This window comes from Rhinoraja longicauda, chromosome 1, assembly GCF_053455715.1.
Source record: "Rhinoraja longicauda isolate Sanriku21f chromosome 1, sRhiLon1.1, whole genome shotgun sequence".
In the NCBI taxonomy this organism is placed as follows: Eukaryota; Metazoa; Chordata; class Chondrichthyes; order Rajiformes; family Arhynchobatidae; genus Rhinoraja; species Rhinoraja longicauda.
The window spans coordinates 4,571,301-4,591,072 of record NC_135953.1 but is presented as its reverse complement, the minus strand read 5'-3'; the positions used below and the strand labels follow the sequence as shown (position 1 = coordinate 4,591,072).

At 48.6% G+C, this 19,772-nt stretch overlaps 1 protein-coding gene across 1 annotated transcript in view; it reads right to left on the bottom strand.

Annotated features, from left to right (window-relative positions):
* dok1b (docking protein 1b) overlaps window positions 1-16,315 on the bottom strand; it is a 65,705-nt gene extending 49,390 nt beyond the window's left edge. Inside the window, exon 1 of the mRNA XM_078408694.1 lies at window positions 16,097-16,315. Within this exon, the coding sequence (XP_078264820.1) occupies window positions 16,097-16,153 (57 nt within the window). The 5' untranslated portion in view covers window positions 16,154-16,315. The remainder of the gene's footprint in view (window positions 1-16,096) is intronic.
* Between the last annotated feature and the right edge of the window lie 3,457 nt (window positions 16,316-19,772).

Genomic DNA, 19,772 nt, shown 5'->3' with positions numbered 1-19,772 from the left:
ATCTCTCCTTCCTTACCCCATTCTCCCTATAACCTCTGACACGTACTAATCAAAAATCTATATATCTGTGCCTCACAAATATCCACTGACTTGGCCTCCACAGCTGTTTGTGGCAAAGAATTCCACAGATTCACCACCCGCTGACTAAAGAAATTCCTCCTCACCTCCTTTCTAAAGGTACGTCCTTTTATTCTGAGGCTGTGCCCTCTGGTCCGAGACTCTCCCACCAGTGGAAACATCCTCTCCACATCCACTCTATCCAAGCCTTTCACTTTACTGTACGTTTCAATGAGGTCCCCCCTCATTCTTCTAAACTCCAGCGAGTACAGGCCCAGTTACGCAGTGTGGAAACTGGCCCTTTGGCCCAACTTGCCCACACCGACCAACATGTCCCATCTACGCTAGTCCCACCTGCCTGCGTTTGACCCATATCCCTCTAAACCTATCCTACCCAATGGGCCTGTACATAATTACAATCAATCCATTTACAGTGTACAGATACATGATAAAGATTCATGATCAGATTTCCAGTGTGAAGTTTGCTGATGTTCAGTAATTTAGGGAATGTTAGTTCAAATCTCATCAACAGTTTGGAGAACATTAAATGTAGTTAAAAACAAAACTATGATGTGGTGTTGAAAACTATGATTGTGGTGACAGAATATTGTCCAACCCCAACAGGTCGATTAAGGTCATGGCAGAATTGGGTCATTCGGCCCATCAAGTCTACTCTACCATCGTGGAAATCATGGAGTCATAGTCATACGGCGTGGAAACAGGCCCTTCGGCCCAACTTGCCCACACCGGCCAACATGTCCCATCTACACTAGTTCCACTTACCAGCACTTGGTCCATATCCTTCTAAACCTGTCCTATCCATGTACCTGTCTAACTGTTTCTTAAACATTGGGATAGTCCCTGCTTCAACTATCTCCTCCAGCAGCTCATTCCATGCACCCACCACCCTTTGTGTGAAAAAAAATACCCCTCAGATTCCTATTAAATCTTTTCCGCTTCACCTTGAACCTATGTCTTCTGGTCCTGGATTCCCTTACTCAGGGCAAGAGACTCTGTTCATCTACCCGATCTATTCCTCTCATGATTTTGTACACCTCTATAAGATCACCCCTCATCCTCCTGCGCTCCATGGAATAGAGACCCAGCCTGCTCAACCTCTCCCTGTAGCTCACACCCTCTAGTCCTGGCAACATCCTCGTAAATCTTCTCGGTATCCTTTCCAGCTTGACAACATCTTTCCTATAACATCGCTGATCTATCTTTCCCTCTCAAGCCCGTTCTCCTACCTTCTCCCCATAACCCGACACCCATACTTATAAAGGAAACATACTTATAAAGGCTTCTATACACTGGAATTTAGGATGAGAGGGGATCTTATCGAAACGTATAAGATTATTAAGGGGTTGGACACGTTAGAGGCAGGAAACATGTTCCCAATGTTGGGGGAGTCCAGAACAACAGTTTAAGAATAAGGGGTAGGCCATTTGGAACTGAGTTGAAAGGGGGAGGGGAAAGGGGGAGGGGAAAGGGGGAGGGGAAAGGGGGAGGGGAAAGGGGGAGGGGAAAGGGGGAGGGGAAAGGGGGAGGGGAAAGGGGGAGGGGAAAGGGGGAGGGGAAAGGGGGAGGGGAAAGGGGGAGGGGAAAGGGTGAGGGGAAAGGGTAAGGGGAAAGGGTAAGGGGGAGGGGGAGGGGGAGGGGGAGGGGATGGGGAAAGGGGATGGGGAAAGGGGATGGAGTGGGGGAGGAGGGGGGAGGGGAGGAGGGAATGAGGGAGGAGAGAGGGAGGCGGAGGGGGAAGGGGAGGGGAGGGGGGAGGCGGGAGGGAGGGGAGGGGAGAGGGGAGCGGGGAGCGGGGAGCGGGGAGAGGGGAGGGTGCTGCACCAATACAGGAGAGCTTTGGGTTCAACGGGTCCACTTGGTCTAGTATAATATAACACTTTCAATATAACGTTTCAATGAAACCTCTTCCATTAGCACCAAAGGGACGACGGTGAGTAAGGTGGGCCTACAAATTGTCGCGCTATCGTGTAGCGTTTTGTCTGTAGTTCAGGAACAAACAAACAAACTATTTTAGCACATAGATAGATGATAGTGTCCAACTTGGACGACTTTTTGCGTGCTAGCCACAGAAGCAGATCCACAATCACATCTTACAATCGCTCAGCAGTTTTCAATCTCTATTCCTCTCGTAAATCTGTATACTGTAAATAGCTGGGCCGTAATCATGTATTGTCTTTCCGCTGACTGGCAATCTCACAGCAAAAACCTTTCACTGTACCTCAGTACACGTGACAATAATCTAAACTGAACTGAAAACGTGACAATAATAAACCTAAACCTTTCACATATTTGGGAATTCTCCTGACCCAATATCTTACGATCCAGTGGGCGGCACGATGGCGCAGTGGTAAAGTCGCTGCCTCACAGCGCCAGAGACCCGGGTTCGATCCTGACGATGGGTACGGAGTTTGTACGTTCTCCCCGTGACCTGCATGGGGCTTTCTCCGGGTGCTCCGCTTTCCTCCCACACTCCAAAGACGTACAGGTTTGTAGGCTAATTGTCTTGGTAAAAATGTAAATTGTCCCTAGTGTGTGTAGGATAGTGTTAGTGTGCGGGGATCGCTGGTCGGAGCAGACTCGGTGGGCCGAAGGGCCTATTTCCACGCTGTGTCTCTAAACTAAACTAAACCAAGTACGTGATCAACTCAGGAGGTTTGCAATTTAGTTCCAGTGCAAACTTGTTGAACCCCTCCCTCCCTGTTGGCTGGGATTCGCACATCAGCACTGAAGTTGCTTTTCATGGTATGAGACACCGAGCAAGATAAAGCACGTGCGGTTACTTTACAAATTCTCACACCTTTAGATAGGCGCAGCAAGGGAGTGAAATCAAATCCAAGTTCACAAGTTCTATGAGCAGAATAAGGCCATTCAACCCATCAAGTCTACGCCGCCATTCAATCATTGGCTGATCTATCTCTCCCTCCTTACCCCATTCTCCTGCCTTCTCCATAACTCCTGACACCCGTACTAATCAAGAATCTGTCAATCTCCCCCTTAAAGATATCCACTGACGGCCTCTTTCCGCTGACTGGTTAGCATGCAACAAAAGCTTTTCACTGTACCTCGGTACACGTGACGATAAACTAAACTAAACTAACTACTCCAGCATTTTGTGTCTATCTTCTTAATATTACCAATGATCTGTTGTTGCACACCAACTTGCTGAGGTAGACTTGAGGAAATATTAGTAACTCTTACAAACTTCTACAGAGGGACCATAGAAAGAATACTATCAGGTTGCTTAACGGCTTGGTTTGGGAACAGGTCTGCCCGAGACCGCAAGACACAGCAGAGAAGCTTTGTAGCTGTAAATTAGTTTAGAGATAAAAAGGACATTCCTTTAAGAAGGAGATGAGGAGACGTTTCGTCAGCCTGAGGGTGGTGAATCTGTGGAATTCATTGCCACAGAAGGCTGTGGAGGCCGTCAATAGATATTTTTAAGACAGAGATTGATAGATTCTTGATTTGTACAGTGTCAGAGGTTATGGGGAGAGGGCAGGAGAATGGGGTTAGGAGGGAGAGATAGATCAGCCATAATTGATTGGCGGAGTAGATCTGATGGGCCGAATGGCCTAATTCTGCTCTTATCACTTATGACCTTATGTGTTATAACCGCATGGGTTTGCTCCGGATACTCCGGTTTCCTCTTACACCCCCAAAGACGTACAGGTTTGTAGGTTTATTGGCCCTGTAACTTTCCCTAGTTTAGTTTAAAGATACAGCATGGAAACAAGCCCTTTGGCCCACCGGGTCCGCGCCGACCAGCGATCCCCGCGCATTAACACTATCCCACACACACCAGGGACAATTTTAACAATTATGCCAAGGCAATTAACCTACAAGCCTGTACGTCTTTGGAGTGGGGGAGGAAACCGGAACTCCTGGAGAAAACCCATGCAGGTCATGGGGAGAACGTACAAACTCCGTACAGACAGCACCCGTAGTCAGAATCAAATCCGGCACTCTGGCGCCGTATGGCGGCAACTCTACCGCTGCGCCACCGTGCCGCCCCATGGTGTGTGGAGAGTGGATGAGAAAGTGGGATAACATAGAATGGCATGAACAGGTTGGTTGGTCAAAAGGTCATAGGGAATAGGGGTAGAAATAGGCCATTTGGCCCATCCAGTCTACTCTGCCATTCAATCATGGCTGATCTATCTCTATCTCCTAACCTCATTCTCCTGCCATCTCCCCCATAACCCCTGACACCCGTACTAATCAAGAATTTATCTATCTCTGCTTTAAAAAATATCCATTGACTTGGCCTCCACAGCCTTCTGCGACAAAGAATTCCACAGATTCACCACCCTCTGACTTAAGAAATTCCAGCTCATCTCCTTCTTAAAGGAACGTCCTTTAATTCCGAGGCTGTGACCTCTGGTCCTAGACTCTCCCACTGGTGGAAACATCCTCTCCACATCCACTCTGTCCAGGCCTTTCACTTGGATCGCTAGTAGAAGGGATCTATCTCTCCCTCCTAACCCCATTCCCCAGAACCTCTGACAGCGATCGGTGTGGACTGGGTGGACTGAAAGGCCTGTTTCCAAGCCGTTCCTCTAAACTATACACTTAACGCCTACAACATTGACCTTTTGTCCCGATTGCTCTCCACTTCCTAGTTTGGAGTGTTGTTTGATCATCCTTCTGTGTACATGACTCAAAATGAAATTTGTTCCAGAGTGATCTCAGCTGACTCTTAGCCTCTTCCTCCTTGTATACATGTCATGTGTCAAGTGGGTTTAATTGTCATATGTACCGGCAAAGGGTCAATTAAACCGTCATTTCTTTCTAAGTTTAAAAGCTCATACATTCAAATCTACTCCGCCATTCAATCATGGCTGATCTATCTCTCCCTCTCTACCCCATTCTCCTGCCTTCTCCCCACAACCCCTGACACCCGTACTAAACAAGAATCTATCTATCTCTGCTTTAAAAATATCCACTGGCTTGGCCTCCACAGCCTTCTGCGGCAAAGAATTCCACAGATTCACCGCCCTCTGACTAAAGAAATTCCTCCTCGTCTCCTTCCTAAAGGAACGCCCTTTAATAATGAGGCCGTGACCTCTGGTCCGAGACTCTCCCACTAGTGGAAACATCCTCTCCACATCCACTCTATCCAGGCCTTTCACTTGGATCACAACGAGAACGTACAAACTCCACACAGACAGCACCCGAGGTCAGGATCGAACCCGGGTCTCTGGCGCTGTGAGGCAGCGGCTCGACCTCATTATTAATTTATGAAATATTCCTTGGAGCACAGGAGGATGAGGGGTGATCTTATAGAGGTGTATAAAATCATGTGAGGAACAGAGATGCACTGAATCTCGTGCCCAGAGAAGGGGAATCGAGGACCAGAGGACATAGGTTCAAGGTGAACTTATCGAAACGTATAAGATTATTAAGGGGTTGGACACGTTAGAGGCAGGAAACATGTTCCCAATGTTGGGGGAGTCCAGAACAAGGGGCCACAGTTTAAGAATAAGGGGTAGGCCATTTAGAACTGAGATGAGAAAATTAATAATCTTATACGTTTCGATAAGATCTCCTCTCATCCTTCTAAATTCCAGTGTATACAAGCCTAGTCGCTCCAGTCTTTCAACATATGACAGTCCCACCATTCCGGGAATTAACCTAGTAAACCTACGCTGCAGTTATCTTCCTACAGTAACCCGTGTCTGCCTTCTCCCCGGATCTCTTGATTCCACTAGCCCCTAGAGCTCTGTCTAACACTCTTTTAAATTCATGACAACAGTTGCTGAGGTTAGTGTTCGAGGTCCTGATGGTTACTGCGAAGAAGCTGCTCTTGAAGAAGCTACTCTTGCACCTGCTTTTTGTATCTGTCTTCGGTTTAGAAAACATAGAAAATAGGTGCAGGAGGAGGCCATTCGGCCCATCGAACCAGCACCGCCATTCATTGTGATCATGGCTGATCATCCACAATCAGTAACCCGTGCCTGCCTTCTCCCCATATCCCTTGATTCCACTAGCCCCTAGTTTAAACCAGCATCTGCTGTTCCTTCCTACACAAATAATAAAATCTACCGAATAATGACTGCCTAGATGAAGTGGATGTGGAGAGGATGATTCCTGAAAAGAGTAATCGAGTCATACAGCTTGGAAACAGCACAGTGTAGTTGGATAATACACTAGCACTATTCTACACACACCGGGGACAATTTTACATTTATACCAAGCCAGTTAACCTACAAACGTCTACGGCTTTGATTATTTTCTTGATCAGTACGGGTGTCAGAGGTGATGGGGAGAATGCAGGAGAATGAGGTTAGGAGGGAGAGATAGATCAGCCATGATTGAGTGGCGGAGTAGACTTGATTAGGCCGAATTCTACTCCTATTCCTTATGACCATATTTATTTGGAGTGTGGGAGGAAACCGGAGCACCCGGTGAAAAACCACGCAGGTCACGGGGAGAACGTGCAAACTCCGTACAGACAGCGCCCATGGTCAGGATGGAACCCGGGTCTCTGGCGCTGTGAGGCAGCAACTCTACCGCTGAGCCACCGGGAAGCGTGTGTGCAAAGCCAGAGGGAGGAATACAGGTGGAAGAGGACAGGGGAGAGGAGAAAGGGGTGGGTGGGGGACTGGGGGACGGAAGAGGAGCATTCGGGGGGGGGGGGGGGTGTTTGGAAGAGCTGGGCGACTGGGGTGGTGGGAGATGGTGGGGGGGGAAGAGATGAAGGCAACATGGTGGCACAGTTGGGAAAGCCTCTACCTCACAGCACCAGAGACCCGGGTTCGATCCTGACTGCGGGTGTTGTCTGTGTGGAGTTTGTACGTTCTACCTGTGATCACGTGGGCTTCTCCGGGTGCTCTGGCTTCCTTCCACACTAAAAGAGTCAGCTGAAGCATCATTCGTTTTGAGTTCGTAAGTTCCAAAGTGATAGGAACAGAAATAGGCCATTCAACCCATCGCCTACACCATTCAATCATGGCTGTTCCATCTCTCCCTCCTAACCCCATTCTCCTGCCTTCTCCCCATCACCCCTGACACCCGCACTAATCAAGAATCTATCTGCCTTAAAAATATCCATTGACTTGGCCCCGCAGCCATCTGTGGCAATGATTTCCACAGATACACCACACTCTGACGAAAGACGTACCTTCTCATCCTCCTCTTAAAGAAACATTCTTTAGTTCTGAGTCTGTGACCTCTGGTTCTAGACTCTCCCACTAGTGAAAACATCCTCTCCACATCCACTTTATCCACGCCTTTCACTACACTTATGTTTACAGCAGTATGATCTACCGGTGCCAACTATTTCACTCCCAAATACAGGACAAGGTGATGTCACCGCCCCGCGCCCCAAGTGACCTCACCCAGCCAGCGGCCATGTCCTCCCGCTCCACCAATGGCGGCCGCCCGGGCCGGGAGGCGGGTTGCCACGCAACCTCCTTTAGGCGGCGCCCGGGCCTCCGGGCCTAGTCTGTCTGTAGTTAAAATGTCGGGACCTAGAGTGTCGGGACCTAAACTGTCGGTGTTGGGGCCTACGGTGTCGGGGCCTACAGTGTCCAGGCCTAATAAGGGACAAACCAATTTAGCCCAAAATATGGGATGTCCCGGCTAATACGGGACAGTTGGCAACCCTGGTGTGATCACACTACACTCCACACCAGGAAGGGCAGAACGATCGGGATAAGGGTCATAGATGTGTTGTTACAGAGTGAGAGGGAGGAGAGGTGGCGGTTTCAAAAGGGGAATTCCGATCGCTGAGGGTGGAACAACTGCGATTGTGGTGACTGATATGGGAGCCAGTGAAAGATAGTGAGTTTAAAAATACCAGAACAACCACTGAGAACGTCAATCTGTGCTCTTCCAAATCCATGTCTGAACCACGCAAGTTGTAGTTTTTTTAGTTTTAGAGATACAGCGCGGAAACAGGCCCTTGGCCCACCGAGTCCGCGCCGCCCAGCGATCTCCCCGCACACTAACACTATCCTACACACACGAGGGACAATTTTTACATTTAAACCAAGTCAAAATACCTACAAACCTCTACGTCCTTGGAGTGTGGGAGGAAACCGAAGTTCTCGGAGAAAACCCACACAGGCCACGGGGAGAACGTACAAACGGCACGCGTAGTCAGGACTGAACCCAGGTCTCTGGCGCTGTAAGGCAGCAACTCTACCGTTATGCCACCGTTGCCACGAGAGGTGTTATTCATTGCTCTGGTGCAAATAATAAACTCCTAATAAAAGCACTACTTTAAAACACTACTTTCTGAGGAAGGGTATCGACCCGAAACGTCGCCCATTCTTTCTCTCCTGAGATGCTGCCTGACCTGCTGAGTTACTCCAGCATTTTGTGAATAAATACCTTCGATTTGTACCAGCATCTGCAGTTATTTTCTTACACTTTATATCATTGATTGAGAATGATCAGCCATGATCACATTGAATGGCGGTGCTGGCTCGAAGGGCCGAATGGCCTCCTCCTGCACCTATTGTCTATTGTTTATTCTTCCCACATTCTCATTAACCTCCCAAGGATTGGTTAGCACGCGACAAAAGCTTTTCACTGTACCTCAGTACACGTGACAGTAAACTGAACTGAATATAGAGTTGCCGCCTCACAGCACCAGAGACCCGGGTTGGGTACTGATTACGGATGTTGTCTGTACAGAGTTTGTACGTTCTCCCTGTGACCTGCGTGGGTTTTCTCCGGGTGCTCTGGCTTCCTCCGATGTTCCAGGTTTGTAGGTTAATCGGCTTTGATAAAGACTGTAAATTGTCCCTAATGTGAAGGATAGTAGTGTTAATGTGCGGGGATCGCTGGTCGGCGCGGACTCGGTGGGCCGAAGGGCCTGTTTCCACGCTGTACCTCTAAACTAAACTAAGCACAAGAACAAGCCCCTTCTTTACACAGAGGGAGGCCCGAATGGCCTGTTGTTGTGCTGTAGTGTTGTATGAAACTCACGCAGTCATAGACAATAGACAATAGGTGCAGGAGGAGGTCATTCGGCCCTTCGAGCCAGCACCGCCATTCAATGTGATCATGCCTGATCATTCTCAATCAGTACCCCGTTCCTGCCTTCTCCCCATACCCCCTGACTCCGCTATCCTTAAGAGCTCTATCTAGCTCTCTCTTGAATGCATTCAGAGAATCTGCCTCCACTGCCTTCTGAGGCAGAGAATTCCACAGATTCACAACTCTCTGATTGAAAAAGTTTTTCCTCATCTCAATTCTAAATGGCCTACCCCTTATTCTTAAACTGTGGCCCCTTGTTCTGGGGATTTCACACTATTCAACTATTTTTTTAATAGAAAACACTCACTCAACAATTTACATTTTCTCAAAAATTGCTTTCTTAACTACAACTTTGCTCATCTCAACTAACCGGGGGCGGCACAGTAACGCAGCATTAGAGCTGCCGCCTCAGGCTAATTGGCATGGTACAATTGTAAAATGTCCGTCCAGTGTGTAGGATGATGTCACTGCACGCGATCACTGGTCGGCGCAGACTCGATGGGCCAAAAGATGGGTTTTCCCCGGTATCTCCGGTTTCCTCCCACACTCCAAAAACATACAGGTTTGTAAGTTGATTGGCTTTGATAAAGATTGTACATTGTCCCTCGTGTGTGTGTAGGATGGTGTTTGTGTACGGGGATCGCTGGGGGATGATCGGCACGGACTCGGTGGGCCGAAAAGCCTGTTTCCGCGCTGTATCTCTAAACTAAAACTAAACAATCACATGGCAGTCAGTAGCCCTTCTTCACAGATTCAGAGATACATCCCGACTGTGAGAACAAGCTGCAAGCTGACCCTGTAACGTCGCCAGGGCAACGGGCCTTCATGGGCAGGCCAAGAAATCCCTGCACTTAATACAACTGGGACTTGAAAATGGCGCCAAACTGGCGACTTTATTACTGTCTCAGTGTACTAAACTGCTGTACACTTGTACTGTATCTGAGATGCTTATCTATAATGTTTCTAAGTGCTTTTGTGCAGTGATACTTGTACGGAACTCTATACAAAAAATGAATCTCACTATACATTAAAGGACTGGACAAGCTAGGTGCAGGAAAAATGTTCCCAATGTTGGGGGAGTCGTGAACCAGGGGCCACAGTCTAAGAATAAAGGGGAGGCCATTTAAAACTGAGATGAGGAAAATCCTTTTCACCCAGAGAGTTGTGAATTTGTGGAATTCTCTGCCACAGAAGGCAGTGGGGGCCAATTCACTGGACGAATTTAAAAGAGAGTTAGACAATAGACAATAGGTGCAGGAAGAGGCCATTCGGCCCTTCGAGCCAGCACCACCATTCAATGTGATCATGGCTGATCATTCTCAATCAGTACCCCGTTCCTGCCTTCTCCCCGTACCCCCTGACTCCGCTATCCTTAAGAGCTCTATCTGGATAAAGTTCTCGGGGCTACAGATGTCAAGGGAAATGGGGAGAAGGCAGGCACAGGTTACTGATTGTGGATGATCAGCCATGATCACAGTGAATGGCGGTGCTGGCTCGAAGGGCCAAACGGCCTCTTCCTGCACCTGTTTTCTATGTTTCTACACGTGGGAAAGAAAGTATCATTGAATCATTGTAAGCAGAGTTCAGGACATAGCTGAGCACAACTAATGCAGATAAAACAATAATACAGGTAGCAAGCAGCAGTGGGGAGAGGGGCAAAGTTTACAGGAGATAAGCAGGGCAAAATGGTTTTTTTTAAATACACATAGGGTGGTTGATGTCTGAAATCGACTGCTGGGGGCGGTAGATATGAGGGTGGTGTTTAAGAGGCTTTTAGATTTGCAAGGAATGGACAGACATGGATCAGGTTGAGGCAGAGGAGATCAGTTTTAACTTGGCATCATGCTCAGCGCAAACATTATGGGCCGAAGACAGACACAAAAAGCTGGAGTAACTCAGCGGGTCAGGCAGCAAAAATCGTCACCTAACCATAGGGGTGCCAACTATCTCACTCCCAAATACGGGACAAGGTGACGCCACCGCCCCGCGCCCCACGTGGCCTCACCCAACCAGCGGCCACGTGCTCCCGCTCCACCAATGGCGGCCGCCCGGGCCGGGAGGCGGGTTGCTACGCAACCTCCATTAGGCGAACACACTCGGCCCCGCTTCCCGAACACACACCATTAGCCTACACTGTCCCGGCCTACAACGGCCCGCAGGCCTAATACGGGACAAGGGCGGTCCCGTATGGGCCAAACCAATTTGGCCAAAATATGGGATATCCTGGCTAATACGGGACAGTTGGCAACCCTACCTATTCATGTTCTGCAGAGATGCTGCCTGACCCGCCGAGTTACTCCAGCATCTTGTGTCGATCTTTGGAATAAAATCAGCATCTGCAGTTCCTTCTTTCCACAAACAGAGAGCTTTCCCAGTATTTACCACTTAAACAAAGTCAATGGAAGAGGGTGGCACGGTGGCGCAGCGGTAGAATTACTGCCTTACAGCGCCAGAGACCCGGGTTGGATCCTAACTACGGGTGCTATCTGTACCGAGATTGTACATTCTCCCCGTGACCAGCGTGGTGTCTTTGGTTACCTCCCACACTCCAACAACATACAGGTTCGTTGGTTCATTGGTTTTTGATCAAGATTGTAAATTGTCCCTCGTGTACGTAGGATAGTGTTAGTGTATGGGGATCGCTGGTCAGCACGGACTCGGTGGGCCGAAAAGCCTGTTTCCACGCTGTATCTCTAAACTAAAACTAAAACTTCAGTCTGAAGAACGGTCTCGACCCGAAACGTCGCCCATTCCTTCTCTCCCGAGATGCTGCCTGACCTGCTGAGTTACTCCAGCATTTTGTGAATAAATACCTTTGATTTGTACCAGCATCTGCAGTCATTTTCTTATACTAAAACGAAACAATCACTTGGCAGACAGTAGTCCTTCTTCACAGTCAGTAGTCCGGCAACGTCACCAGGGCAACGGGCCTTCAGGATTAGGCCAAGAAAACCCTGCACTTCCAAACGACTGGGACTTGAAAATGGCACCAAACTGGCAACTCTGTACACTGTCTCTGTGTACTACTGCTGTACACTTGCACTGTATCTGAGATGCTGATCTAATATGTATCTAAGTGCTTATGCACAATGATACTTGTACTGAACTGTATATAAAAATGAATTTCACTGTACATCAAGTCAAGTCAAGTCAAGTTTATTTGTCACATATGTGCAGATGTGCAGTGAAATGAAAGTGGCAAAGCCTGCCGATTGTGCTAAACTACAAAACAGAATAGAATTTTTTTTTTTAACACAGAAAATAAATTAATACAGTAAATTAAATTAAATTAGTCCCTGGTGATATGAGAGTTAACAGTCCTGATGGCCTGTGGGAAGAAACTCCGTCTCATCCTCTCTGTTTTCACAGCGTGACAGCGGAGGCGTTTGCCTGACCGTAGCAGCCGGAACATAGAAACATAGAAAATAGGTGCAGGAGTAGGCCATTCGGCCCTTCGAGCCTGCACCGCCATTCAATATGATCATGGCTGATCATCCAACTCAGTATCCAGTACCTGCCTTCTCTCCATACCCCCTGATCCCTTTAGCCACAAGGGCCACATCTAACTCCCTCTTAAATATAGCCAATGAACTGGCCTCAACTACCCTCTGTGGCAGTCCATTGCTGGGGTGGTAGGGGTCCCCCATAACGTTGCTGGCTCTGGATCTGCACCTCCTGATGCCCTGACAAGATGCTTTCTACAGCCCCAGAGTAGAAGCACTGAAGGATCCTCAGAGAGACTCTGAATTTCCTCAACTGTCTGAGGTGGTAAAGGCGCTGCATTGCATTGCATGTGACCAATAAAGTACCATTGAACCGTGTAAAATTGTCCTTAGTGTGTGTAGGATAGTGTTAGTGTGCGGGAGTCGATGGTCGGTGAGGACTTGTTAGGCAAAAGGACCTGTTTCCGCGCTGTATCTCTAAACTAAACCAAACGCGCAGGCAGATGGAGGTAGTTTCTTTAGCACCATAGTTTGAGACAGACACTAGAACTTGTAACACTACATTTTACACTCTGTTCCTTCCTCTTTCGCTCTGCCTGTTGTTCGTCTGCGTGCTTTGATCGTAATCATATATGGTATGATTTAGCTTAGTTTTGAGATACAGCGTGGAAACAGGCCCTTCGGCCCACCGAGTCCACTCCGACCAGCGATCCCCGCACACTGACACTACCCTCCACACACTAATTTACATTTATACCGAGCCAATTAACCTACAAACCTGTACGTCTTTGGAGTGCGGGTGGAAACCAGAGTGCCCAGAGAAAACCCACGCAGGTCACGGGGAGAACGTACAAACTCCGTACCCCTAGACAGCACCCGTAGTCAGGATCGAACCCGGGTCTCTGGCGCTGTGAGGCACCAACTCTACCGCTGTGCCCACTAATCTTAATCAGACACAGAATGATTTGCCTTTCGATACATGTGACAATAATAAATCAATTCGGACTTCATGAGCCGAAGTGTCTGTTCCTGTATTGTACCGTTTTATTTTTAAACTGTTGCGCAGCAAAGGTTTTTTTAAATCCTTGCAAAATTTAAACCACTCCTTAACTAAAAAAGACACAAAGTACTGGCGTAACAGCGGGTCAGGCAACATCCTCGGACAACATAAGACAGACACAAAATGATGGAGTAACTCTGCAGGTCAGGCAGCATCTCTGGAGAAAAGGAATAGGTGACATTTTGGGCCGAGACCCTTCCTCAGATCTCTCGACCCGACCCAAAATGTCACCTATTCCTCGTCTCCTGAGGTTTCACAAAATGCAGGAGTAACTCTGCAGGTCAGGCAGCATCTCTGGAGAAAAGGAATAGGTGACATTTTGGGCCGAGACCCTTACTTAGATCTCTCGACCCGACCCAAAATGTCACCGATTCCTCTTCTCCTGAGATGCTGTCTGACCCGCTGAGTTACTCCAGCTTCTTTTGTCTATCTTTGGTTTAAATCAGCATCTGCAGTTCCTTCCTACACATTTTGTCTGTGGTGAACATAGACTGTCTCACAGAATGCGACAGAATTCACTGGAATTTAGAAGGATGAGAGGGGATCTTATAGAAACAATGTAAAATTATAAAAGGACTGGACAAGCTAGATGCAGGAAAAATGTTCCCAATGTTGGGCGAGTCCAGAACCAGAGGCCACAGTCTTAGAATAAAGGGGAGGCCATTTAAAACTGAGGTGAGAAGAAACTTTTTCACCCAGAGAGTTGTGAATTTGTGGAATTCTCTGCCACAGAGGGCAGTGGAAGCCAAATCACTGGATGGATTTAAGAGAGAGTTAGATAGAGCTCTAGGGGCTAGTGGAATCAGGGGATATGGGGAGAAGGCAGGCACGGGTTACTGATTGTGGATGATCAGCCATGATCACAATGAATGGCAGTGCTGGCTCGAAGGGCCGAATGGCCTCCTCCTGCACCTATTTTCTATGTTTTCTAAACCGAAGACAGATACAAAAAGCAGGTGCAAGAGTAGCTTCTTCAAGAGCAGCTTCTTCGCAGTTTCAGATCAGGGACCTTTCAGTCTGAAGAAGGGTCGCGACCCGAAACGCCACCTATCCATGTTCTCCGGAGTTGCTGCCTGACCCACTGAGTTACTCCAGCACTTTGTGTCTTTTTTTTGTGTGCCAGCGTCTGCAGTTCTCCTTGTCTCTGCATAGCAAACCTGCTCCTAAGCGAGGAACAGGTACCACCATTGTTGTCAACTTCATGATCTAATTTCTAAGTAGAAGGGGGCATACAGATGGTGGTGGGTGCCTGGGACACGTTGCCAGTGGAGGTGGTGGAGAGATCACTGAGCCTTGGTGCAGGCAACGCCAAGGTTCTGTGATGGAGGACCACAGTCTAGCGTCCTTCCGCTGCTGGACATAGGGAGCAGAGGACACCCTTCAAACAAGGGAAGGGATCTCACCCCAAGGGGCCACATGTGTGGCAATGATCTGAAGAAGGGTGATCTGAAGAAGGGTCCCGACCCAAACCACAGACACACACACACACACTGATACAGACACACATGCACCCACACACACACAGGGCACAGACACACACAAACATACCAATGCAGGCAGACACACACTGATACAAACACACAGATAGACACACACAAACATAGATGCAGGCAGGCACATGCTGATACACACACACATACACACACAGATACAGACACACACACAAATACAGCCACACACATCCACACAGATACAGACACAGATTCACACACTGATACAGACACACACTGATACAGACACACACACACAAATGCAGCCACACACATCCACACAGATACAGACACAGATTCACACACTGATACAGACACACACTGATACAGACACACACACACAAATACAGCCACACACATCCACACACACACTGATACAGACACACACACACACTGATAAGACAAACACACACATACAGATACACACCGTACGGATTATACCATGATCTATGGCTCAAATGAAAGCTTTGTGTTAGCTCTTTCTCTTTGATATATTTTCATTTGTATTTAATTAATGCATGAAAATAAATGCTGCTGCCTAATGCCATACCACACACACACACACACAGCGACAGATACAGACACACACTGAGACACACACTGAGACACACACAGACACACACACATCCAGACACATATACACACACACAGATAAGACACACACACACATCCAGACACATATACACACACAGATAAGACACACACACACATCCAGACACATATACACACACACACACACACAGATAAGACACACACACACACTGAGACACACACACACACACACTGATACACACACACAGATAAGACACACACACATCCAGACACATATATACACACACACAGATAAGACAAACACACACATAGATACACACCATACCACACACCCACAGAGTGAAACAAAGAGGTGGTGCAGCAGAGTGTAACAGTACTCTCTCTGGGCAGGGGCTGTGTCCACACAACCGGATCAGTACACAAACAAAACGGATTGTCGAATCAGGAAATAAACACTCCAGTGTAATTCTGCTGGAGCCGGACCTTACCTTGCCGAACTTGGGCTGCAGGATATGCAGCTGCCCCTCCTTAATAGCCTTGTCCATGTTGCAGTCTCGCTTCTCCCCAGCGCCCTCTCCCTCCACAAAAGTTCTGGCTGAAAGTTTCGCCGCTGGAAACTTTCCTTGCAATGGTCACATCCGCAAAGCGAGAGGGTCCAGGGGGGCAAATGTCCACGTTTGTCCTCTCCTACCCCTCTCCTACCCCTCCCCTCCCCTCCCCTCTCCTCTCCTCTCCTCTCCTCTCCTCTCCTCTCCTCCCCTCCCCTTCTCTACTCTCCACTCCTATCCACTTCTCCTCTCTTTCCCTCTCCTCCTCTCCACCTCTCCTCTCCTCGTCTCCACCCCTCCCCTCTCCTCTCCTCTCCTCTCCTCCCCTCCCCTTCTCTACTCTCCACTCCTATCCACTTCTCCTCTCTTTCCCTCTCCTCCTCTCCACCTCTCCTCTCCTCCTCTCCACCCCTCCTCTCTCCTCTCTCTCCCTACTGTTCCTTGCAACCTACCCCGATCAGCAGATACCCCTCCAGTTCCCAGCCCCCGTTTGGAGAGAGGGCGAGATGGTGACAGCGAAATGATGTCCCTCCCTCTTTCACAACAGCAAGCCACGCCTTTCCAGCCAAGAGTGTGCAGGGAGGAACTGCAAATGGTCATGAGACACGGGGGCACAATTAGGCCATTCGGCCCATCAAGTCTACTCCACCATTCAATCGTGGCTGATCTATCTTTCCCTCTCAACCCCATTCTCCTGCCCTTTCTTGATGAGAAAGGATGAGAGGGGGACTTATCGAAACGTATAAGATTATTAAGGGGTTGGACACGTTAGAGGCAGGAAACATGTTCCCAATGTTGGGGGTGTCCAGAACCAGGGGCCACAGTTTAAGAATAATGGGTAGGCCATTTAGAACTGAGATGAGGAAAAACATTTTCAGTCAGAGAGTTGTGAATCTGTGGAATTCTCTGCCTCAGAGGGCAGTGGAGGCCAATTCTCTGAATGCATTCAAGAGAGAGCTGGATAGAGCTCTTAAGGATAGCGGAGTCAGGGGGTATGGGGAGAAGGCAGGAACGGTGTACTGATTGAGAATGATCAGCCATGATCACATTGAATGGCGGTGCTGGCTCAAAGGGCCGAATGGCCTCCTCCTGCACCTATTGTTTATTGTCTATTGATTGTCATTGCTTTCCGCAGATCTTTCAATTATTTGTCCTGGATAACGTCTACATCCCTCATTTCACTCTCCCCTGACTCTCAGTCTGAAGAAGGGTCCCGACCCGAAACGTTACTTATTCCTTGCCTCCAGAGATGCTGCCTGTCCCGCTGAGTTACTCCAGCATCTTGTGTGTATCTTTGGCGTAAAGCAGCATCTGCAGTTCATTTCTACACAAATATTGAGAGGCGGAGTGAAACTCTGGCTGCTGGAGTAACTCAGCGGGTCAGGCAGCATCTGTGGAGAACATCGACAGGTGACGTTTCACAGAGTGCTGGAGTAACTCAGCGGGTCAGGCAGCATCCCTGGAGAACATGGATAGGTGACGTTTCACAGAGTGCTGGAGTAACTCAGCGGGTCAGGCAGCATCCCTGGAGAACATGGATAGGTGACGTTTCACAGAGTGCTGGAGTAACTCAGCGGGTCAGGCAGCATCTCTGGAGAATAAAGGATGGGTGACATTTCGGGACTGAAGAAGGGTTCCCACCCAAAACGTCACCCATCCCTTCTCTCCAGAGATGCTGCCTGACCAGCTGAGTTACTCCAGTACTTTGTGTCGATCAAGAGTCTTTAGTTTCTGTTAGTTTAGTTTAGAGATGCAGCGCGGAAACAGGCCCTTCGGCCCACCGAGTCTGTGCTGACCAGCGATCCCCGCACGCTAACACTCTACTACACACACTAGGGACAATTTCCATTTATACCAAGCCAATTAACCTACAAACCTGCATGTCTTTGGAGTGTGGGAGGAAACCGGAGCACCCGAAGAAAACCCACGCAGGTCACGGGGAGAGCGTACAAACCTGGGTCTCTGCCGCTGAGAGGCAGCAACTCTACCGCTGCGCCACCAGTCAGAAGTGTTTAATTGCCATATGTACTCATGAGTTAACAGTGAAATGCTACTCTCAGCAACAGAATAGGCCTGTGATAATACACACAGATAATATAGAAACAAAAATTCAGCAAATCAATAACCCCAGTAGACCATAACATCCTAGGTGATAGGAGCAGAATTAGGCCATTCGGCCCATCAAGTCTACTCCGCCATTCAATCATGGCTGATCTATCTCTCCCTCCTAACCCCATTCTCCTGCATTCTCCTCAGAGCCCCTGACACTCGTACTAATATAAAAAAAGTCTTAGACCAGTACCGAAAAAAAACAAAGTGCTGGAGTAACTGTGAGAGAGGGAGCAGGAGGGAGGAAGAAAGAAAAAGAATGAGGGTGGAGAGCCTACCTGCTGCCTGGGTTCCTCTGCTGCAGCTTCCAGGAAGATTGGACCATCAGCGCCACTGTGTGGTCAAGACCGGGCTGCCGGGGAGAAGCTCCAGCCAGCCAGCGCCCCTACTGAGGCAAGGACTGAGTGGTCAGGGCAAGCCTGAGATGCCAGTGTCTCTACCTGCCCACAGACAAGGAGGGACTGCGGCAAGTTTTTGCCAACTGTCCCGTATTAGCCGGGACATCCCGTATATTGGGCTAAAATGGTTTGTCCCGTACGGGACCGCCCTTGTCTCGTATTAGGCCTGGGGGCTGCTGTAGGTAGAGTTGCTGCCTCACAACTTTCGAGACCCGGGTTCGATCCTTACTACGGGTGCTGTCTGTGTGGGGTTTGTACGTTCTCCCCGTGACCCACGTGGGTTTTCTCCGGCTGCTCTGGTTTTCTCCCACACTCCAAAAGACGTACAGGTTTGAGCATTAATTGGCTTCGGTAAAATTGTAAAATTGTCCCCAGTGCGTGTAGGATAGTGTTAGTGTGCGGGGATCGCTGGGCGGCCCGGTCACGGTGGGCCGAAGGGCCTGTTTCCGCGCTGTATCTCTAAACTGAACTAAATTGAACTGAAATAAACGAAACTACACGAAACGTGCATCCTGACGGCGAGTAACAGTGCCCCCATGTGGTCACGGACATTCTTACCACTGTAAACAAAATGAATACAAGTACAATACAATACAATACAATATATCTTTATTGTCATTGTACAGGGGTACAACGAGATTGGGAATGCGCCTCCCATACGATGCAATAAATTAATTAGCTAGTCAGTATTAATTTAAACAACCCAACGAAACAAATTGTAACAGTTTTAAAACAGAATAAAGTGTAAGTAGATCTGTGCCGGTGTGCTGTGCGATGTGACCATCCGGCTCAGCAGGACCGGTTCATGGCAGCTATGGCCCTGGGGATGAAGCTGTTCCTGAGTCTGGAGGTGCGGGCGTAGAAGGCCTTGTATCGTCTGCCCGACGGTAGAAGTTCGAACAGACTGTTGCAGGGGTGTGAGGAGTCTTTGTGGATGCTGGTGGCTTTTCTGGGGCATCGTGTGTTGTAGATGCCCTCCAAGGCTGGTAGCTGTGTTCCGATGGTCCTCTGAGCTCTATGGACTACCCGCTGAAGAGTTCTCCTTTCTGCCTCCATGCAGCTGAGGTACCACACAGGGATGCCATGCGTTAGGATGCTCTCTATGGTGC